This window comes from Piliocolobus tephrosceles, chromosome 12, assembly GCF_002776525.5.
Source record: "Piliocolobus tephrosceles isolate RC106 chromosome 12, ASM277652v3, whole genome shotgun sequence".
NCBI classification, from domain to species: Eukaryota; Metazoa; Chordata; class Mammalia; order Primates; family Cercopithecidae; genus Piliocolobus; species Piliocolobus tephrosceles.
This window is the reverse complement of record NC_045445.1, coordinates 96,109,951-96,127,709: the sequence shown is the minus strand read 5'-3', so window position 1 is coordinate 96,127,709 and position 17,759 is coordinate 96,109,951. Positions and strand designations below refer to the sequence as shown.

The following is a 17,759-nucleotide window of genomic DNA, read 5'->3' as shown; positions in this document are numbered from 1 at the left end:
TTTTTGTATTTTTATTAGAGACAGGGTTTCGCCATGTTGGCCAGGCTGGTCTCGAACTCCCGACCTCAGGTGATCCGGCTGCCTCAGCCTCCCAAAGTGCTGGGATAACAGGCATAAGCCATTGTGCCCGGCTCTTTTTTTTTTTTTTTTTTAAAAGACAGAGTCTCACTATGTTGCCCAGGCTGGAGTGCAGTGGTGCAATCTCAGCTCACTACAACCTCTGCCTCCCGGGTTAAAGCGATTCTCTGGCCTCCAGCTCCTGAGTAGCTGGGATTACAGGTGTGCACCACCATACCCGGCTAACTTTTGTACTTTTAGTAGAGACCGGGGTTTCACCATGTTGGCCAGGCTGGTTTCAAACTCCTGACCTCAAGGGAGGATCTGCCTGCCTCAGCCTCCCGAAGTGCTCAGATTACAGGTGTGAGCCACTGCGCCTGGCCAAGAGAATCCTCTTTTACAGTTTTCCATGGCATTATAGACAAGGACTGATGCTGTGCTATGGGTCAGGAAGACAGAGTCTGAGGAAAGTCACACCCCATGTCTACTTATGAAGCAGAACTCAAGCCCTTGATCATCGAGTCCGGTAATCCTTAAATGGGGTGAGGTAGAGAGAGAAAAGGATAACTCCCTGAGTGGAGGAAGACTGCCTAAACTGTTATAGGACACCTCCTTCTGTCCAATTCCCTAGTTATCCCAAGTCCTTGGTTAAATATCACTAAATTTTATAATAAAAAAATATTACTCATGGGACATATAGTATACCAAAACAAGGTGAAGGTAAAAAGCAACGCAGGTGAGAACCACTGACTTAGTCCAAAGCCCTACTGTACAGATATCTAGGAATATTTGAAGGAGACATTAATTCAGTATTCATTGACTATCTCATGCATTAGAGTAAGTGGTAATGTGTCCAAGGCCAAAGAGTGTGGAAGGGAGTAGTAGGGAAGAGTAGCAGCAGCCCCAGATAACACTTAAAGCAGAGATACAGGATCTACTAATTCCTGTTCTTACAGGACTAGTGATCAGGCTGTTTTAAGATCCACACCAGAAAACTGGCTGATGCTAATCAATGCTAGAAATTCCCAGGAATATAAAGTCTCTCACAGGTAAGCCACGTTGTATACCCAGCAAAATGTTTTAAAGGGTAAGAGAGAAGTACACAGAGGATAGCCCAGAACTCTGGGTTCAACTTTTGACCTGTTAAATAAAAAGACCTATCCATTGCTCTGAGAAGGGTAAGAGTATACAAAGTATGGCAGAGGCTGCTAGTTATACCCTGATATTCATTCTTGTCTTCTGTCATAACAACATGACCTCCCGTTTATAAGCGGTACTTGACCATCCAAAATAAGAATTACATTTCCCAGTTTTCCCTGCAGCTAGATGTGGTCATTATGACCAAGTTTTTACTAACAGAAGATGAATGGAAATGATGTGTGCCCTTGAAAGATTTGTCTAGCCCTGCCCTTTCCCATTTCCCTCTTCCACTGGCTGGAATGTAGATGTGATAATAAGCCACCCCTTAGGTGTTACCCTCTATCACATGGCCCAGAGGGTATACCATCATATGGTACATCTAATCACTATTATTTTGGGTCTCTACTAGAGTAGTCAAACCTGTAGCCCAATTAAGAACAGCAACGAAGAAAGGGCAGGGGCAGAATCTAGATGACAACCACCACCACCACCACCACCATCACAAAGGACATCACTAAATCATTCCTGCTGCTTGTCCCTGTTGCCTGGGTACTCACTGGCACGCCATGGGACATGAGGGTGTTGGGATTCATGAGGGTGACAAGTTGGTGCAGGAGGTCAGGCTGGCTATCAAATAGTTCAGGTGTCAGCTTCTTCATCACCTCTTCCAAATGTTCTGCTGCAAGTGAGGGCACCCCATACCAGGTCTTCGGCTCACCCCTGCACAAATGGAAAAGGGACACACACAATCACACCTTGGTCATGCAGGGAGCCCACACTGACTTGATTCCCTGGCTCCCCAGGGCCCCACTCACCAGTGGAGGTAGTTAATGGAGTAACTCCAGTGATCCTCAATATGCCAGCAAAAGGCTGAGAAGACCATGCCCACGTAGAGCCAGGGCACCTTCATGCCAGAGATATCTGCATTGATGTGGCACAGTACAGACTGTTCCAACACCGGCATCACATTTAGGTTCCAACCACTGGTAGCATACTCCTGCCAGGTCAGGTATTTGTAAAAAGGGCATGAGGGTTATGCTAAGGAACTGAGATCTTAAGTCATTTTCTTCAGCCTAGGGAACCTTAATTTTGAGGTCAGAGACTTTTTTGAAACATCTTAAGAAACATATAGGTTTTCTCCCTACCTCTCCACCAAAAAGCAGACATACAAAATTTCAATTCTATTCACTTCAATTTCTGCAAAATTTACAGATATATCCATCTACCAAAATGCCTGCAAGTTAAAAAAAATCCTGCTCTGGATCAAAATGTACCCTTTCTTGGAAGCACAACTAAGCCCTCATTTTCTCCTGTGCATACAAACCCCACCCCCTGGACACTTCTTATGGATGAGCCAGGATCTCATATACCTTCTCATTTAATTTTTATAACAAATTTGCGAGGTAGATATTATCCCCATTTTAGAGATAAGGAAATGGGCTCGCAGAGGTGAAAGAACCCATCTCATGTTTGTACATGCCAGGTACCAGACTGTTTTCTTTCATCTCATCTAAATCTCACGGCTACGTAAGACTAGCATAATTATCTTCATCTTACAGAGATATTGAGTTTTTCAGATATTAAATGATTTGCCTAAGTTCACACAGCTGACATGTAACCATGATCATCCACTCACCTCCTCTTCAGGGGTTAGGTGCCGTTTACTGTCACTGACAGGGAAACCGCTGCCAAATTCTTTGGAATGGATGTCAGCTCCATACTCAACAGTCACATCTTCCTCAATGCTATTTACCAGCCTCCAGAACTCCTTCTCCACAAGTTCTGTGGGCACCATCTAGGGGAAGTAAGGTAGCAGTTGACCATGGCCCATCACATCCTGGACCCACTGACCCAGGTGAGCTGAGACCATCTGGCACCAACACCTATGATCCTAGCCCAACACTACCTCCATCACCTACATGCACGGGCATGTTGAAGTAGTCAGCTTTAAAGGAGTCGGCCATCTCGCCAAAGCTCTGCAGAGTGTATTCCCGGGTAGCCTGCTCAAAGCCAAAGGCTTCTGGGGGCCGCTTACACTCCTAAAACCCAAAGGAGAACATGTCACCAAAACAGAGGCAAAGAGGTGAAGAATCCTCACAAGTGGAACTGGAATATAAGGTGTAGGGAGGGAGAAGAGCCCTAGGTCTGCACTCAAGGCCCCTGAGGCAGGCCTTACTTTATAGCTGTACCTTTTGCTCTTACCACTTTGGCTTAGTCTTTTCATTCCCCATCATGCTTTTTCTGCTCAGTTCCTCCCTACTGAAATGTCCTTTTCCACTTTCTTTCATTGGTTCTTCAAAACTCAATTCCAGTCTCACAACTTCCAGGGAGTCATCTCATGCTCTTTTCTTCCTTTAGGACTTTATCTAAATGGCTCTGACTTTAATATACTATCCGGTGTTCTTCTGCCACCATTTTTCCTCTCTCACTAAAATGTGATTCTATTTTTTTTTTTTTTTGAGACGGAGTTTTGCTCTGTCGCCCAGACTGGAGTGCAGTGCCACAATCTCAGCTCACTGCAACCTCCATCTCCCAGTTTCAAGCGATTCTCCTGCCTCAGCCTCCCAAGTTGCTGGGATTACAGGTGCCCGCCACCAAGCCTCGCTAATTTTTGTATTTTCAGTAGAGATGGGGTTTCACCATGTTGGCCAGGCTGGTCTCAAACTCCTGACCCTGTGATCCGCCCGCCTTGGCCTCCCAAGTGCTGGGATTACAGGCATGAGCCACCATGCCTGGCCTCTAAAATGTGATTCTATGCAGGATGCTTAGGGAAGTTTTTTTATGCCCAGACTAGAACTATAAGGCTGGGAAAATGGCATTGAATATCCTAGCACCTTGAAAGATGGAAAATGGGGCTGGGCATGGTGGCTCATGCCTGTAATCCCAGCACTTTGGGAGGCTAAGGTGGGTAGAACACATGAGGTCAGGAGTTCGAGACCAGCCTGGCCACCACAGTGAAACTCTGTCTCTACTAAAAATACAAAAACTAGACAGGCGTGGTGGCAGGCACCTGTAATCCCAGCTACTCAGGAGGCTGAGGCAGGAGAATCACTTGAACCTGAGAGGCAGAGGTTGCAGTGAGCAGAGATAACATCACTGCACTCCAGCCTGGGTGACAGAGCAAGATTCTGTTGCAAGAAAAAAACAAAAAAGAATGTAATCCCAGCACTTTGGGAGGCCGAGACGGGCGGATCACGAGGTCAGGAGATCGAGACCATCCTGGCTAGGCTAACATGGTGAAATCCCGTCTCTACTAAAAAATACAAAAAAAAAAAAAAAAAAACTAGCCGGGCGAGGTGGCGGGCGCCTGTAGTCCCAGCTACTCAGGAGGCTGAGGCAGGAGAATGGCGTAAACCCAGGAGGCGGAGCTTGCAGTGAGCTGAGATACGGCCACTGCACTCCAGCCTGGGCGACAGAGCAAGACTCCGTCTCAAAAAAAAAAAAAGAAAAAAGAAAGAAAGATGGAAAATGAAGACACTGGCTTTTACAGTATAAACCTTCCACTACTTCTGTTCTTGAGACTGTCTCAGAAGACAGGATGTGGGTCTACCTCATTTTGTACCTATGCTCATTATTTTAGATGAGAACGGTATGTACCCCAAAATCAGACACACACCATGCTTATGTTTGAAAAATAAATGTCAGTCTGATCCACTGACTTATAACCACTTAAGAGAGTCAAGTAGAGTCGATAGTCTTGATACTGTTGGTATCCAAACTCCTCCCCAACTGGAATCTCCACCACTACCAAGGCCAATATGCACTGCCCTGATTTTTCCTCATCTGTGTATGTCTGTGTGTGTGTATGTATGCATGTGCACACCTGGTCTCTACAACCACAGTTGAGTCCCTAAGATAAGGCGAATGTCTGCTCTCCAGAAATCCAGAGGGAAATGTAGAAGATAAGCACCAAGAATTTGGGTGAAGGTAGGAAGTTCATGAAATGTACCTGCCCAACTTCCTGGCCGCTTGGCCCTTACTGCTGCTTCGGCTCTCTCCTTACTGCCCCTATACCCACAGTAGGCATGCTCTCCTGCTATACCTCTGTTCCTGCTAGTCCTCCACCTCCCAGTCCCGAACAGCCACCCACCTCTCTAGTTAAAGCCTGTATCACTGCCTCAGTCTAAATATAACAAGAGGAAAACAACTAAATAAATATTATACCTATGATATACCATCTAAAAAAAATTCCAGACCTTGATTAAACTTAATAATACAGAGAAATGGTTATAAAGTAACAAATGAAAATATATAACAAGATCTCAAACTTGTTATAGTTACATATAAGTAACAGCAAAAAGATGAGAAAAAAATATACCAAACTATTAACAATGGCTATCACTGGGTAGTGGGAAGGCAAGTAATCTGTCGATTTTCCAAAACGTCTTTTCTTCTTTTTTTCAGACAGGGTCTCATTCTGTTGCCCCAGCTGGGGTGCAGTGGCATGGTTTCGGCACGCTGCAACCACTGCCTCCTGGGCTCAAGGGATCCTCCCACCTCAGCCTTCCAAGTAGCTGGGACAACAGGCGTGCGCCACCATGCCTGGCTAATTTTTCTATCTGTTTTGGTAGAGATGGGGTTTCGCCATGTTGCCCAGGCTGGTCTCAAACTTCTGGGCTCAAACGATCCACCCACCTTGGCCTCCCAAAGTGCTAGGATTATAGGCGTGAGCCACCGTGCCCAGCCTCAAACTTTCTAAAAAGGAAAAAAAAAGAACAAAAACTCAGAATTTGAAAGAACATTTTTTTCTTAATATTCCTATCCTTCGGCTGGGCACGGTGGCTCACGACTGTAATCCCAGCACTTTGGGAGGCCGAGGCGGGTGGATCACGAGGTCAGGAGATCGAGACCATCCTGGCTAACATGGTGAAACCCCGTCTCTACTAAAAATACAAAAAATTAAGTCAGGCGTGGTGGTGGGCGCCTGTAACCCCAGCTACTCGGGAGGCTGAGGCGGGAGAAAGGTGTGAACCCGGGAGGCGGAACTTGCAGTGAGCTGAGATCACACCACTGTACTCCAGCAGCCTGAGCGACAGAGCGAGACTCTTTCTCAGAAAAAAAAAAAAAATCCTATCCTTCAAGTCTCATTTCTGACATTTTCCCTGATTATTATCCTTAGCCATTTTCCTCTCCTCTGAACTTGTATATCTCAGGGCTCCTAACACACAATTTAGCCTCTGTTTATATGTCACCACATACAGTCTAATTATGATGCTTACCTCTCCAGGTGGTCTGGCAGCTCTTAGAGGACAAAAGCAAAGGCCGAATCTCCTGCTCCTTTCTCCCAAAGCTCTGCCCAGCCTAATCCCACCACAGAGACCCAAAACCTAAGACCATGGCTGCGCTAAGAGGCTGCCCTCAATAAGGCCAGATGAAGGAAGGCAAGAAAGCCCTATGAGGCAGATGTGGAGTGGGGAGACCTTACCGCCATGACACACTTTGGGCACCGCCAGACACCCTTGGGGATCTCAGGCAGAGGAGGCAGCAGGCAGAAGATGTGGTAGTTGTCATCGCAGCCATCACACAGCAGGAGCTTGTCATCCTCATCCCCTCGAGAACACATCCGGCAGACATATGACTCAATCTGCCAGGGGAGAAGAGCAAAAGTTCTCCATTGGAAATCCACTGTGTTTGCTGGCTGAATGATTTACAGTCCTGTACAGGCTAGTCATGCTAGGTCTGGAGTTCAACTGCTTGTATGTACCACCTCCCCAAATAAGCAGGTAGAGCTGCGAGACCAGTCTTTCATCATCCAGTCTTGAATCTTCCCATTTTCATTCATCCAATAAACACTTACTAAACCCATGTTCAGAACTACGCTGGACTCTAGCACAAAGACAAGACATGGTATCCTTCCAAGTATATACAGTACTCTAGAGACATGTGTTCATAAAAATTAAAAATTGCCAATAGCGGTCCATAAAGGGCACTGTGGAGCCTAGAGAAGGAAGCACTCAAAGCAGCTGGAGATAAAGGGGGATAGCCTTGAGAAAGGACTTCATTGAAAAGGTGACACCTGAAACTGGCTGAAACCTGAAGGCAAAATAAAACTTGGCAACAGGGCAGAGCACAGGGGGAATCTCTTCCAGGCTGAACAAACAACATGTGCAAAGGATAGGGATGAAAGAGCATAGTGCGTCTCACGGGGAAAAAAGAACATACCTACAAGGAGTTCAGTGTGGCTATAGCAGAGGAGTGAGGTGGGCAGTGCTGGGGGATGAGGCTAGAGGTCAGCAGGGACTGGATCATGCATGGCAATGAGGAGCTTAGCCTTTATCCTGAAGCAATGGTGAGGCTCCTTCTCTGGACCCTTCCAGCACTTCATGTTGACAGCACTTGATCACCCTTTCTTGCTCTTTGTTCCATGTGAGTTGGCTTTGTTTCCCCAATTAAGGGAGCTAACTGAGGGCAGGGCCCATGGAGGCCCGCTTTTGTGGTTAATGCGACCTGGTCCAGTGCCATGCAGGGGAATGCTTATTGAAGGGACGAGAAGCAGAGCATTAAGAAGTCAGGGCTGGGTCCTTACAAACTGGGCATTGCTGTGGTTCCTCCGCAGCCTCATGGTCATCTTGGTGCAGGGTTCTGGGCTGTGACTCAGCTCCTCCTTGCCCTCCAGGAAGGTCTTAGGCGAAGTTGACTCCACCTGCACATCTCCACCTAACTCCTCCTTCACCACTACTGTGGGGGGACACTCGGGCCCCTCCTTATCTGGGAGAGAGAAAAATGACTGTAAACAGAGGTCTAGGACACTTAGGGCCCTGACTTTTCTCCCCAGGTGAGGCCACCCCAGCCTGTCAGGCCTTACCTTTCTTCCGCAGAGTCTTGTCCTTGGCCATGAGGCCCAGGCCCATCATCTTGGGGCCTGCCCCATAGATCTGTAGCTTTTTCAGCTCTGGATTCTTTTCAATGTCTTCCTCTGTGGGTTCCGGCTGGAAGGAAAGAAGGAAATGAATCAAGACTGCTATCTGGGGCAGACTGTCCCATCCTAAAAGAACAATAACTCAGACTACATATCACCTGATATGCTGGGGGCTGAGGCACAGATGGGCTAAGCCAAGAACTCAGTGTTGCTTTTTGGAGACTGAGGGTAGGTGAGCTGCCTCCTCGGCCCTCTCTCGGAAAGGAATAAAAGACAGGATATCTCAGTTTTCCCAACTGCAAAATGAGAATATTACCTCCTCCCTTATAGTTATGAGGGGGGTTAGGGATAATATATATGAAAAAGCTAGCAGTGTTTGGCATTACCAACAAATGGCAGTGACTAATAGGATCTGCTAAATTACATGCTTCATTGAGCCCAGGGAGTGTCCATCTTGTTCTCTGTTGTATTCCCAGTGCCAAGAAGAATGCCTCGCACATAAGCTTCTGCCTGAAGACATAGCCATAAGGAGCTGGGAACAGTGGTACACACCTGTAGTCCTAGCTACTCAAGAGGCTGAGGCGAGAGGATCACTCAAGCCTAGGAGTTCAAGATTATAGTGCACTATGATCAAGCCTGTGAATAGCCACTGCACTCCAGTCTGGGCAACATAGCAAGACCCTATGTCTCAAAACAAAACAAAAGACACAGGTATAAGGAGAAAGAAGAGTTCTACTTCTATGAGCAGAGTAAGTCCGGAAAGGAACAAAACAGGCAAGAAGAGCAGACATACAAAAGAGGCTGCGCAAACAGATCAAGACCCAGCTCAGCAGCTCAGCTGAGAGGGGAGAAAAAAGCAAAAGTGAAGCCAGAGAGAGGCACACACTAACGCTCGGAAGAACTCAGAGAACAAAAGAAGGGATAGTGGCACAGGGAACACAGCCTTAGCCAGAGGGAAGGAAAGGACTCCCTCCACCTCAAAGCTCTAAGTTCGAAGAAGGGGAGTACTCACATCAGGCTGCAGTCTCTTGGCCCGCCGCCCATAGCTGTTGAACTTGGAAGGCTGCACAGACTGTCGTAGGGGGATGCTGTGGGGTTTGTATTCCTTGTCCTTCTCCTCATTATCAAATGGACGTGTGTTACACTGCTGGGGACAGGTGAGGGGTAAGGGTCAGGACATGGGACTCCAGCCCGCAAAAGCAAGAACTTCCCTCTACCCTCACCCAATGGCATCCAAAGTTGTGGTCCACTCACCTGACCCACACCAGTAGCCCGTTCCACTGGTCTTTAGCACTGACACGAGCACACACTTTGGGAATTCTCAGTGCCTTTGCTTGTATCACTCCTCCCTTCCAGTCACTTCCTCCACCAACCAACCATCTCCCCAACTAAATCAGACGCCATCTCTTCCCACACCTTCTAGCCCAAGCTCTCCCTTATCTGATTTCTCTATCAGTTAAAACTTTGTCACATAACAAATAAGGCAACCGTACAGATAACTCCAGGACCTCTGACCCTGAGCAGTGCAGAAAGAGAACAAGCATCACTAGGAAAGAGCAGAGTCCAACTCCCAGGTCTTCAGTCCGCTAAACCAGTTTCATTAAGAGCAAGTGTAGAAATCTGTGCTGAAGGGTAAAGCCGCGCCCTGCCCCACTTTGACATCCTTACCACAAGGTTGGCTCCAGATTGGTACATTTCATAGGGATAAACAATGCGTTCGTAGTGGGAGCGTAGCAAGGAGCCAATATTTTTGCCCGGTGGGTAGTTGAGGCGCTGGGCTACCCGAGCCCACCGACGGTCCTTGCAGATAGCTTCATAACCACCTTCCTCCACCACAATCTGAAAAAACAAGCAGGAAAAGACATGGATATTTCATGTGTATTTTTGTGAGGGAGTAGGCCTGTAGAAAGGGCAAAAGGGCAATGAGGGCAACTCCAGTCCCTCACTTCACTGGAGGCTATCCCCTTATCCCAATCTCAAATTGCAGCAAAAGATTCCAAGATGTTCTCATGACAGCTTGTGTGCTACCAAGCTGTGCCCCTTCCATTGCAGCCTAAAGATCTAATATTCAAACTAACGGGGCCCCCACAGTACCAAGGATATTGGGGTGAGGTGGGGGGTGCTTGACAAAAACCTGTTCTTACTTTGCTGAGACTGTAGAGGTCCAAGATCCGTCGTTCTACATTGGGAATCTTTAAGGAGGAGCCCTGGATTTCCCAGAATTTGGCAATCTGGTCCAAGTAGTTCAGTTTCACTCTCGTCTGGGCCTGAAGAAAAAAAGGCTCAAAGAGGCTGGCCACCCCCTCCCCAATGACCACTATCTTTGGGTCCAATCTTAGGGGAGAACAGAGGAATACAGCAGTCCACACTTTCACTACCCAGGGCTTCTTCCAATGAACCGGATCCCAGACTCTAGGCAGTGCTTAGCCCCACCTCGTTCTCACTTCTTTTGTTTTTTTTTTGAGACGGTCTTGCTCTGTCGCCCAAGCTGGAATGGAGTGGTGCAATCACGGCTGACTGTAGACTCCTGGGCTCAAGTGATTCTCCTGCCTCAGTCTCCTGAGTAGCTGGAACTACAGGCGCACGCCACCACGACCAGCTAATTTTTGTATTTTTTGTAGCAATGAGGTTTCACCATGTTGCCCAGGCTGGTCTCAAACTCCTAGGCTCAAACAATCCATCCACTTCGGCCTCCCAAAGAGCTGGGATCACAGGCGCGAGCCACTGCACCCAGCCACCTCTCTCTCATTTGTCACCTTCTAGTCAATCAGAGAAGCCCAAGGTCCCGATAGAGAGGGTCACAACTGCCAAAAGCTTTAGATATGTCCTCTGTCAATCTCCCTGACAGGGTCATGTGAGTATTATCATTTCCTCTACAGATGAGGAAACAGAGGCTCAGAGGAGTTAGGTCACACAGCAAGCATCAAGATATTTTGGTGCCACATAACTTGAGCTTTGGCTCTCCCTCTGCTACTTATTTGTTATATTGCCTTGAGCAAATCAGTTCCGCTGTGGACTCCTTTTTTCTTTTGCTAATACTTATAAATGGAAAATAACTGCATAGTCCACTTACCCCAGAGGGGTAGACTTAATGAGGGGAACAGTGAAGATCCTCTGCAAATTTCAGAATTATATCTAAGCTCTAGGCATGTTTCAGAGAAAGAAAGCTCCAAAAAGGCACATGCACCTCCTTATGTACCACCAAACTTGTTCCACGGTGGCTAAAGGGTGAAAGTGCATGCTATAATTATAGACAGAATGGCCTAGAACTAAGAGATGGTATATCAGAGTAGCACTAGCACCTGGCCAACCCAGGACCCAATGTGGGCCAAAGAGACTAGGAACAAGATACGTATCATGCTTCCCTGAAATCTCAGTAACCAAGAAGGACTCCCATAGGCCCCAAGTCTATAACCTCCTCACTCCAGTCAGAGGGCCTGGTTCTTGGGGAACTAGATAGTCACTACCATTCGCTACCTTGCCCTGATCCCATTAGGGGGAACAAAGACAGCTCTTTCCATTTCATAGCTGAGAAAAACTAAGGTCTATTTGTGCAAAGAAACAACCTACAGTTCCTCAGCTGTGAGAACCCTCAAAGGGCAAGGAAGTGCTCCCTCGACCTCAGCCCCTTAGCTTTCTGAAGTTGGCCTCATCCCTGCTCCTTCTCATTAGCCAGCACTCCCTCTATAGAAAACCTGCCCTTGTGTCATGCTAGGCAACATCTTGCCCAAGCTGTACCCCTATAAACCTGACAAGATATATTTTTCTTTTCTGAGATGGGGTCTTGCTATGTTGCCCAAACTGGTCTTGAACTCCTGGACTCAAACAATCCTCCCACCTTAGCTTCCCAAAATGTTAATAGTGCCGAGGCTGAGGAACTCTGGTCTAGAACACAAGTGAACTTTTCGGGTGTAAGTATTCAGCTGGGCCTGGGCCTAATCCCCACCCCTTGGACATCTAGTAAGATTTGTGGGTACATAATAATGGGGGAGGAAGTGGCAGCATATGCCTAACCTAGAGCTTCCATGGAAAACTCCAGGATCTTACGTGGAAATGGCTTCAGTGAGCCTAATCTCACTACCCCAGGGCATTCTCTAGCAGGGAAAACCCCACCTGTCCATGAAAAGGGCCTGGACTTCCTGTACAGAACAAAAGGGAGAAGGAAAATCCTACCTGCCTGACCCCTGGCCAAGTCTCTAACCATTCCAGCCTCCACAGAGCCCAGTTCTTGTGTTGTTCTGCCCATCTACCTAAACTCCCACCTTACCAAGCACCCATGGAAGGAAAGTAGAAAACACAGGGCTGTGGATGAATTGGATATATGAAGCCACATTCAGCTGGCCAAGGAAGAAGGGGTATCAGCCAGTTCCATATTTCCTTTTTGTTGACTCAGCTAGGGTAGGCTAGTTCACAGGGGAGCTTCAGAAGTAACAAACCTTTGTGAGAAAGAGATATATGTCCCTAGCCTTTGGGCTATCAAATCACAAATGCTAAATGCGCCTGGCTCTTGGTTTTATATTTAGAGTTCTAAAGCCTCTTCCATGCCCTGGGCACACTAAAGTAATGCAATTTCACAGAAGAGAGAATAAAGGCCTAGCTAGGTAAAGTACCTCAGTCAGAGAAACTATAATAAGGGAAGTGGGATTAGAACTCAGGTATCCATTCTCCCAACCCCACCACCAGCTCCTAGTCTTCTCACCTCTAGCTCATTCAGCCTCTGGATTCGGGGGGTAAACCTGAAGTTGTCCACTTCCACAGCAAAGGGTGGCTGCCAGTCCTGAGAGGGTAGAGAGGTCAAAGGGACTTGAGTTATCTCAGCATAGTGTAAGACCGAACTCACCAAAAGCAGCTCGGAATCTCACTGGCACCTTCCCAGACCTCTAGGCATTCCAGACCCTTTAACCTGCAAACATCCTACCCAACCACCCACCCCCACCTCCCCCCAGAACTCACAAGAGTCTAGCAGCCCTCAAGTTCACACCCAAGGCCCCGTGCACATGCCCTAGGAAACTTCTCCTGAGTCCCACCCAACAGTACAGTGCCAGGATTTCAAGAAATTAAGAGATGGAGCCTCTGTTTTGTTGACCTTAAACCTTCTCCACACCCACATTAACTCCTTATCCCCTAGGCACATGCTGTAGGACACACAGGCCTGGGAGTACTGGAAAGCACACAGGATCTAGAGTCAGAAGACATGGGTTCACATTCTAGATCTGCTACTTACTAGCTATGAGATTTTAGCTTTTCTGAACTTGTTTTCTCATCCGTGAGGTGGGAATATGAACTCTAGCCCTGGCTTCCTCACAAGACCAATAAGGAAAATTAAAACTAGTTTTCAAATGAAAATGTTATTCAAAGGAGTTATCGTTATGACCTGACATCTAAGGCTGACCACACCTCACAATACACATGCAGGGTAGCTTAGCTCCGATTCTGGCAGGACGTAAAGGTTTGGCCCTTTAATGTTTGTTCTCTCAGTTTAAGGGCCTGAGATAGACACTGCAGGGAAGAGCAAGGAACAGGGAGCAAGTACGTGTATCACTCACCCAGTCTGGAAGGCTTCCTGTGGATCCTCTCTCATACACCTGCCTGGTACAGGAAGAGGCAGGGGAGGGAGCTCCAGGGGGTAGGGGTAAGAGCTGGGATGCCTGACCGTGGTGGCAAAGAATGGGAGGATTTGGGGAGGGAAGTCAGGTAAGGATCATGAAAGTGGGAGAAATTCTGCCCTGCCAAGTTGGAGCTTGCTGTGTCCTGCCCAAAGGTCAGCTGTGAAGAACCCATTCTCCAACACCCCTTTCCAACCTGCTACGCAGTCCTCTCCTTCCCAGAGCCCTGGTTCCTGCTGGGTTGGCAAAATGAACCTAAAGTAACCTAAACCAATGCTCAAGGAAAGTGAGGCTCAGAGAAAAAAGGTGAAGTTTCCAAAATCACATGCTGAGTTAGTGGTGGAGCCAAGAACCCACGTCTTCTGACCTCTGATCCAAGGCCTTTGCACTACACCGGACACCAGTGTTCATACATATATGCATACACATGGGTGGGGGGGAGACAGTAAAAGAGAAGAAAAACTGCTGACCTCTCCTGCACACACACTTTTAGAAAATGGGCTAGAGGACTCACACTTGCATGCATACACAGACCACACTCCCCTTCCCCTACCAGCCAAAGCAGGTGTCAAATATCTGGGGCTCAGTAAGCAGAGACCAAAAAAAAAAAAAGAAAAAAAAAAAAAAAAAAAAAAAAAAACGCAGGCCAAAATGGTATGCCTCAAATCCAGACAAGCTCCCTGTGCCCGCTTGCCTCTCATCAGGATAGGGCAGTCCCCTCAGCACAGGTAACCCAGCTAAAAAGGTGCTCAACCCCAAAACTCCGGGCACTCTTCTTTCCTGCTGAATCAAATTCTAGACAACCAGTGCAACATCAAGCACCTGACAGGAAATGGCAGCCCTGGAATGCTACAGCAGGAGCCACAGATGCAACAGATACCTGGGAAGGCCCTGCAAACCGCCTGTCTTCATTTCCAGACTACCGTATGCCAAATGCTCAGTATGTTGGTATTACTGGGATGTGGTGATAAAAAAGGCTGGCTACCTGATGAAGAAAGCAAGATCCCTCCAAACTCCCCTGGGTCTACTCAGGGTACCCACAACTCTCCTCCCACCCATCTTTCCCAGGCATAGCAGTCACCTGCCGAGCAATTCAGGCCCGAAACCATCCTTCCTCCAGCAAACCTCCAATTCCCAGGCACCCACCCACATACAGGTTCCCATCCTGGGCCCAAGCATCACTTGAGCAAGTACTTCAAACTTCAACCAGAAGGCGGCCAGCTGCCTAAAGGTGGTCTAGGAGCAGCCATAGAGAAGGAAAACACCAAACCAAACCAGAGAGCCAGGTATCCTGGATTAGAGGGAAGCACGCTGTTGACCAGTGAAAAGAAGCAAAATAAAGGATGGTCTCCTGCTGGCCATGCACACCTGGGACATGTCACTCTTCCCCTTCCTGATCCCCCAAAGCAGGGTAACAACACCGGCACAAGGCCAGCCTGCCTAAGTCAGTCCAAGATAGAGAAAAAGGAATTCAGGCCTCAACTACCCCCATGTCAGCTACGCCTCTTTTTCCCACAGGTTTGCCCAACTACTTCAGGGAGTGCCTCCTTGAGGCTACCCAGGACTCCTGCCTCTCCCTTCCACTAGCCTTCCTGATCCTCTACCCACTGCCACTCCCTCACCATGGACAAGGATACCTCAGAAATCTGTGGCCAGACTCCAAGAAGGAAGAAATTAGCTTACCCAACACCTCCTAGAGGATCTATCTGAAACCACCCTAGATCTGTGGCTGAGCACCAGAAAGCACCAAGTTGGATAAGGAGGCCTGTGGTGCCCTCCTCAGGTAGGAATGAAGCTTCCTATTCCATTTCAGCCAGGAGACACCCACTCAAAAACACCCTTTTCCAGCAAAGCTCAATTTCTGCGCTTGATCACTGAACATTATCATCACTTTTCCACCATACCAGCAAGGCAGCAGCTTGCCCTAGCCCTTGAGGGACTTCTAGCCTGAAGCCACGCCTAGGAGGAAAGCTATGGCCTTTGTTGCTGACCCCTGTGAATCATGTTCCAAAGGGGACAGAATTCCAAGGCTCCATTCTGTTCTGGGGGCCCAAGAGTGCCCTATCCTCTGGGATCTCCTACATCCTGGACCAGAGCAGAGTAGAAATCTTCTGAGAAGGACTCACACTCCACCACCAAACTGACCGGTCCAAACATCTCCACAGGAAGTCAAGTCTGCGGGATGATGTGCAGAAAAGGCCTTGACATTGCCTTCGATGAGGAAAATAAGAGGACAATTCCCTGAACCCACCTCAAGGGAGACAGAGCAATCCCTGTGAGACTGATTTCCTGACTGGTCCAGCAGGCCAGGATATTATCATAGATGAATTGGCCTGGCAGGGTATGAATAAATATGAGTCAACCTACATAGGAATAAACCAATGACCACATCAAACACCCTCACAGTCACAATAATTACCACTTATCTAGTGCCTACTACATACAGACGCTACCTAGTTTAATTCAATCCTCTCAATAACCATTCCTGGGACCCATTTCACAGGCTCGGAGAGATTACTTCTACTTTCCCAAGGTCACACAGCTGCTAAGCTTCAAAGTGGAGTTTTGAACTCAAGTCTGTCTCCCTTCAGGGCTGCGATCTTTCTATTAATACTATACCATGCTGCCTGCCTTAAGGGAGGTGATGACAACAGATTGGAGAAACGCCTTATTTTTACAGCCTCGACCTAGGTGGCCCGGGCTAACTAAGAGATGTGCGGGGTGCCTCTCTGTGAACTCCCTCCGGCCCACTAGGAATCCCTGTCTTAAACCAAGAATGATTCTGAAGAGCCGGAGTGGGGGGTGGATCTCTGACTCCAGGTCACCTGTGGGCCCAACACCCTTTTTCCGATCCGCGCCGCATCCACGACGGTCCCAGCCACCCACTCTCCCCACCTCGAGCTGCCCTCCGCCCCAGACTTCGCTGCTGGCTATCCTACTGCTTCACTCCCCGTCTCGCCGCCGGCGAAAACCGGCCCCGGGGCTTACCGCAGGTGGGCGGATCTTGCAAATGCCCGATTTCTCTGCAATGGGCCTGATTTTCGCGATGTAGCCAAGAGGGTCTCGGAACTCGGCCCAGCTAGGCTCGAACACTGGGCACTCCGGCGGCGGTAGGAAATCGTCGGACCCCGGCTCCATGGTGGGCCCGAGGTCTGGGCCAGGGATCAGGAGGGTTTGCACCGCCCTTAAGGACTCATGGCGCCGCCGCTGTTTGAAGCCGAGGCAATGCTCGGAGGCTAGGCCCTAAGCGGGGCAGCCGCCGCCCGCCGAGGGCCTAGGGGGGCGTGTGGCCGTCGTGCTCTGAGAGTCTCAAGCTGACGCTACTGCTACCGCCTCTTCGTCCTGCTCCGTTTCTTCCAAACTGTGTCGTTGCCTCCACACTACCGCAGCCTTTGCCACCACACTTACCTCCCAAACGCCGCGGCCTTCATCGCCGCCGCCGCCGCCATCTTGGTTTGTCAGCGTCTCCCCCTCTCCACACCACAACAAACCGGATCCTTCCGCGGGGTGTCCTTCCGAGCCTCGTATACTTTGCGTCACACCAAGCCCTGGGAAATCTTCATATAGTGGAGACCGAGCTAAATAGGCTGCTATGGGTTCTATTTGGAAGGGGTTACTCAAAAGTACCACCCCCGATTGAGAGAAAATAGTTCATTGCAACGGCGGAGGAACAAGATTGTAATTAGTTTGCCGGATCCTCTTTCCGGATGGACCGGCGGTGCACGTTTAAAGGCCAGTGATGCGCATGCGCGTTATGGAGACCGGAAGAGGAGTTGGTGTCCGTGGGTGGTGGAGCCAAACCGGCACTCCCTGCCAGGCCTCAACCGGGTCGCTATCCCCGCACCAGCGTTCTGTGTCCCTTCACCCTGGTCTTACCGGTATGGGCTGCGGAAGGCGGCTTTGGGAGCCTGATTGCAAAGGACCCCTTCTGCTGGCCTGCGGGGTGGGGGGAGATGTACTAGGCTCCAGCTCTAGACACTGACACCTCTGGGGCTTTGAAATAAGGCAGGCAGGAAGCTGCTTACTCGCTGGGGATTACGGATTTTTAGAATCCTGAGTCCCAAGTAAAGGAGGAAATCTTTATTTCATCCAAGGTT

General features: G+C 48.7%; 1 protein-coding gene across 6 annotated transcripts in view; it reads right to left on the bottom strand.

The window, feature by feature from the left end:
• The window catches only part of KDM5C (lysine demethylase 5C), a 34,509-nt gene extending 17,172 nt beyond the window's left edge, over window positions 1-17,337 (bottom strand). For 2 of the 6 annotated variants that reach the window (XM_023202488.2, XM_023202490.3), the window contains exons 1-12: window positions 16,651-17,297; window positions 12,756-12,833; window positions 10,201-10,323; window positions 9,725-9,895; window positions 9,069-9,200; window positions 8,003-8,126; window positions 7,724-7,905; window positions 6,623-6,781; window positions 3,117-3,236; window positions 2,834-2,992; window positions 2,013-2,194; window positions 1,755-1,917 (exon numbers count right to left, since the gene is read on the bottom strand). In XM_023202488.2, coding sequence (XP_023058256.1) covers window positions 1,755-1,917; window positions 2,013-2,194; window positions 2,834-2,992; window positions 3,117-3,236; window positions 6,623-6,781; window positions 7,724-7,905; window positions 8,003-8,126; window positions 9,069-9,200; window positions 9,725-9,895; window positions 10,201-10,323; window positions 12,756-12,833; window positions 16,651-16,800 — 1,743 coding nt within the window. In that variant the 5' untranslated portion in view covers window positions 16,801-17,297. Of the gene's footprint in view, window positions 1-1,754; window positions 1,918-2,012; window positions 2,195-2,833; window positions 2,993-3,116; window positions 3,237-6,622; window positions 6,782-7,723; window positions 7,906-8,002; window positions 8,127-8,214; window positions 8,657-9,068; window positions 9,204-9,724; window positions 9,896-10,200; window positions 10,324-12,755; window positions 12,834-15,913; window positions 15,996-16,650 lie in introns of those variants that run through there. The other 4 variants (XM_023202492.3, XM_023202487.2, XM_023202489.2 and 1 more) reach the window with 4 other exon arrangements.
• Between the last annotated feature and the right edge of the window lie 422 nt (window positions 17,338-17,759).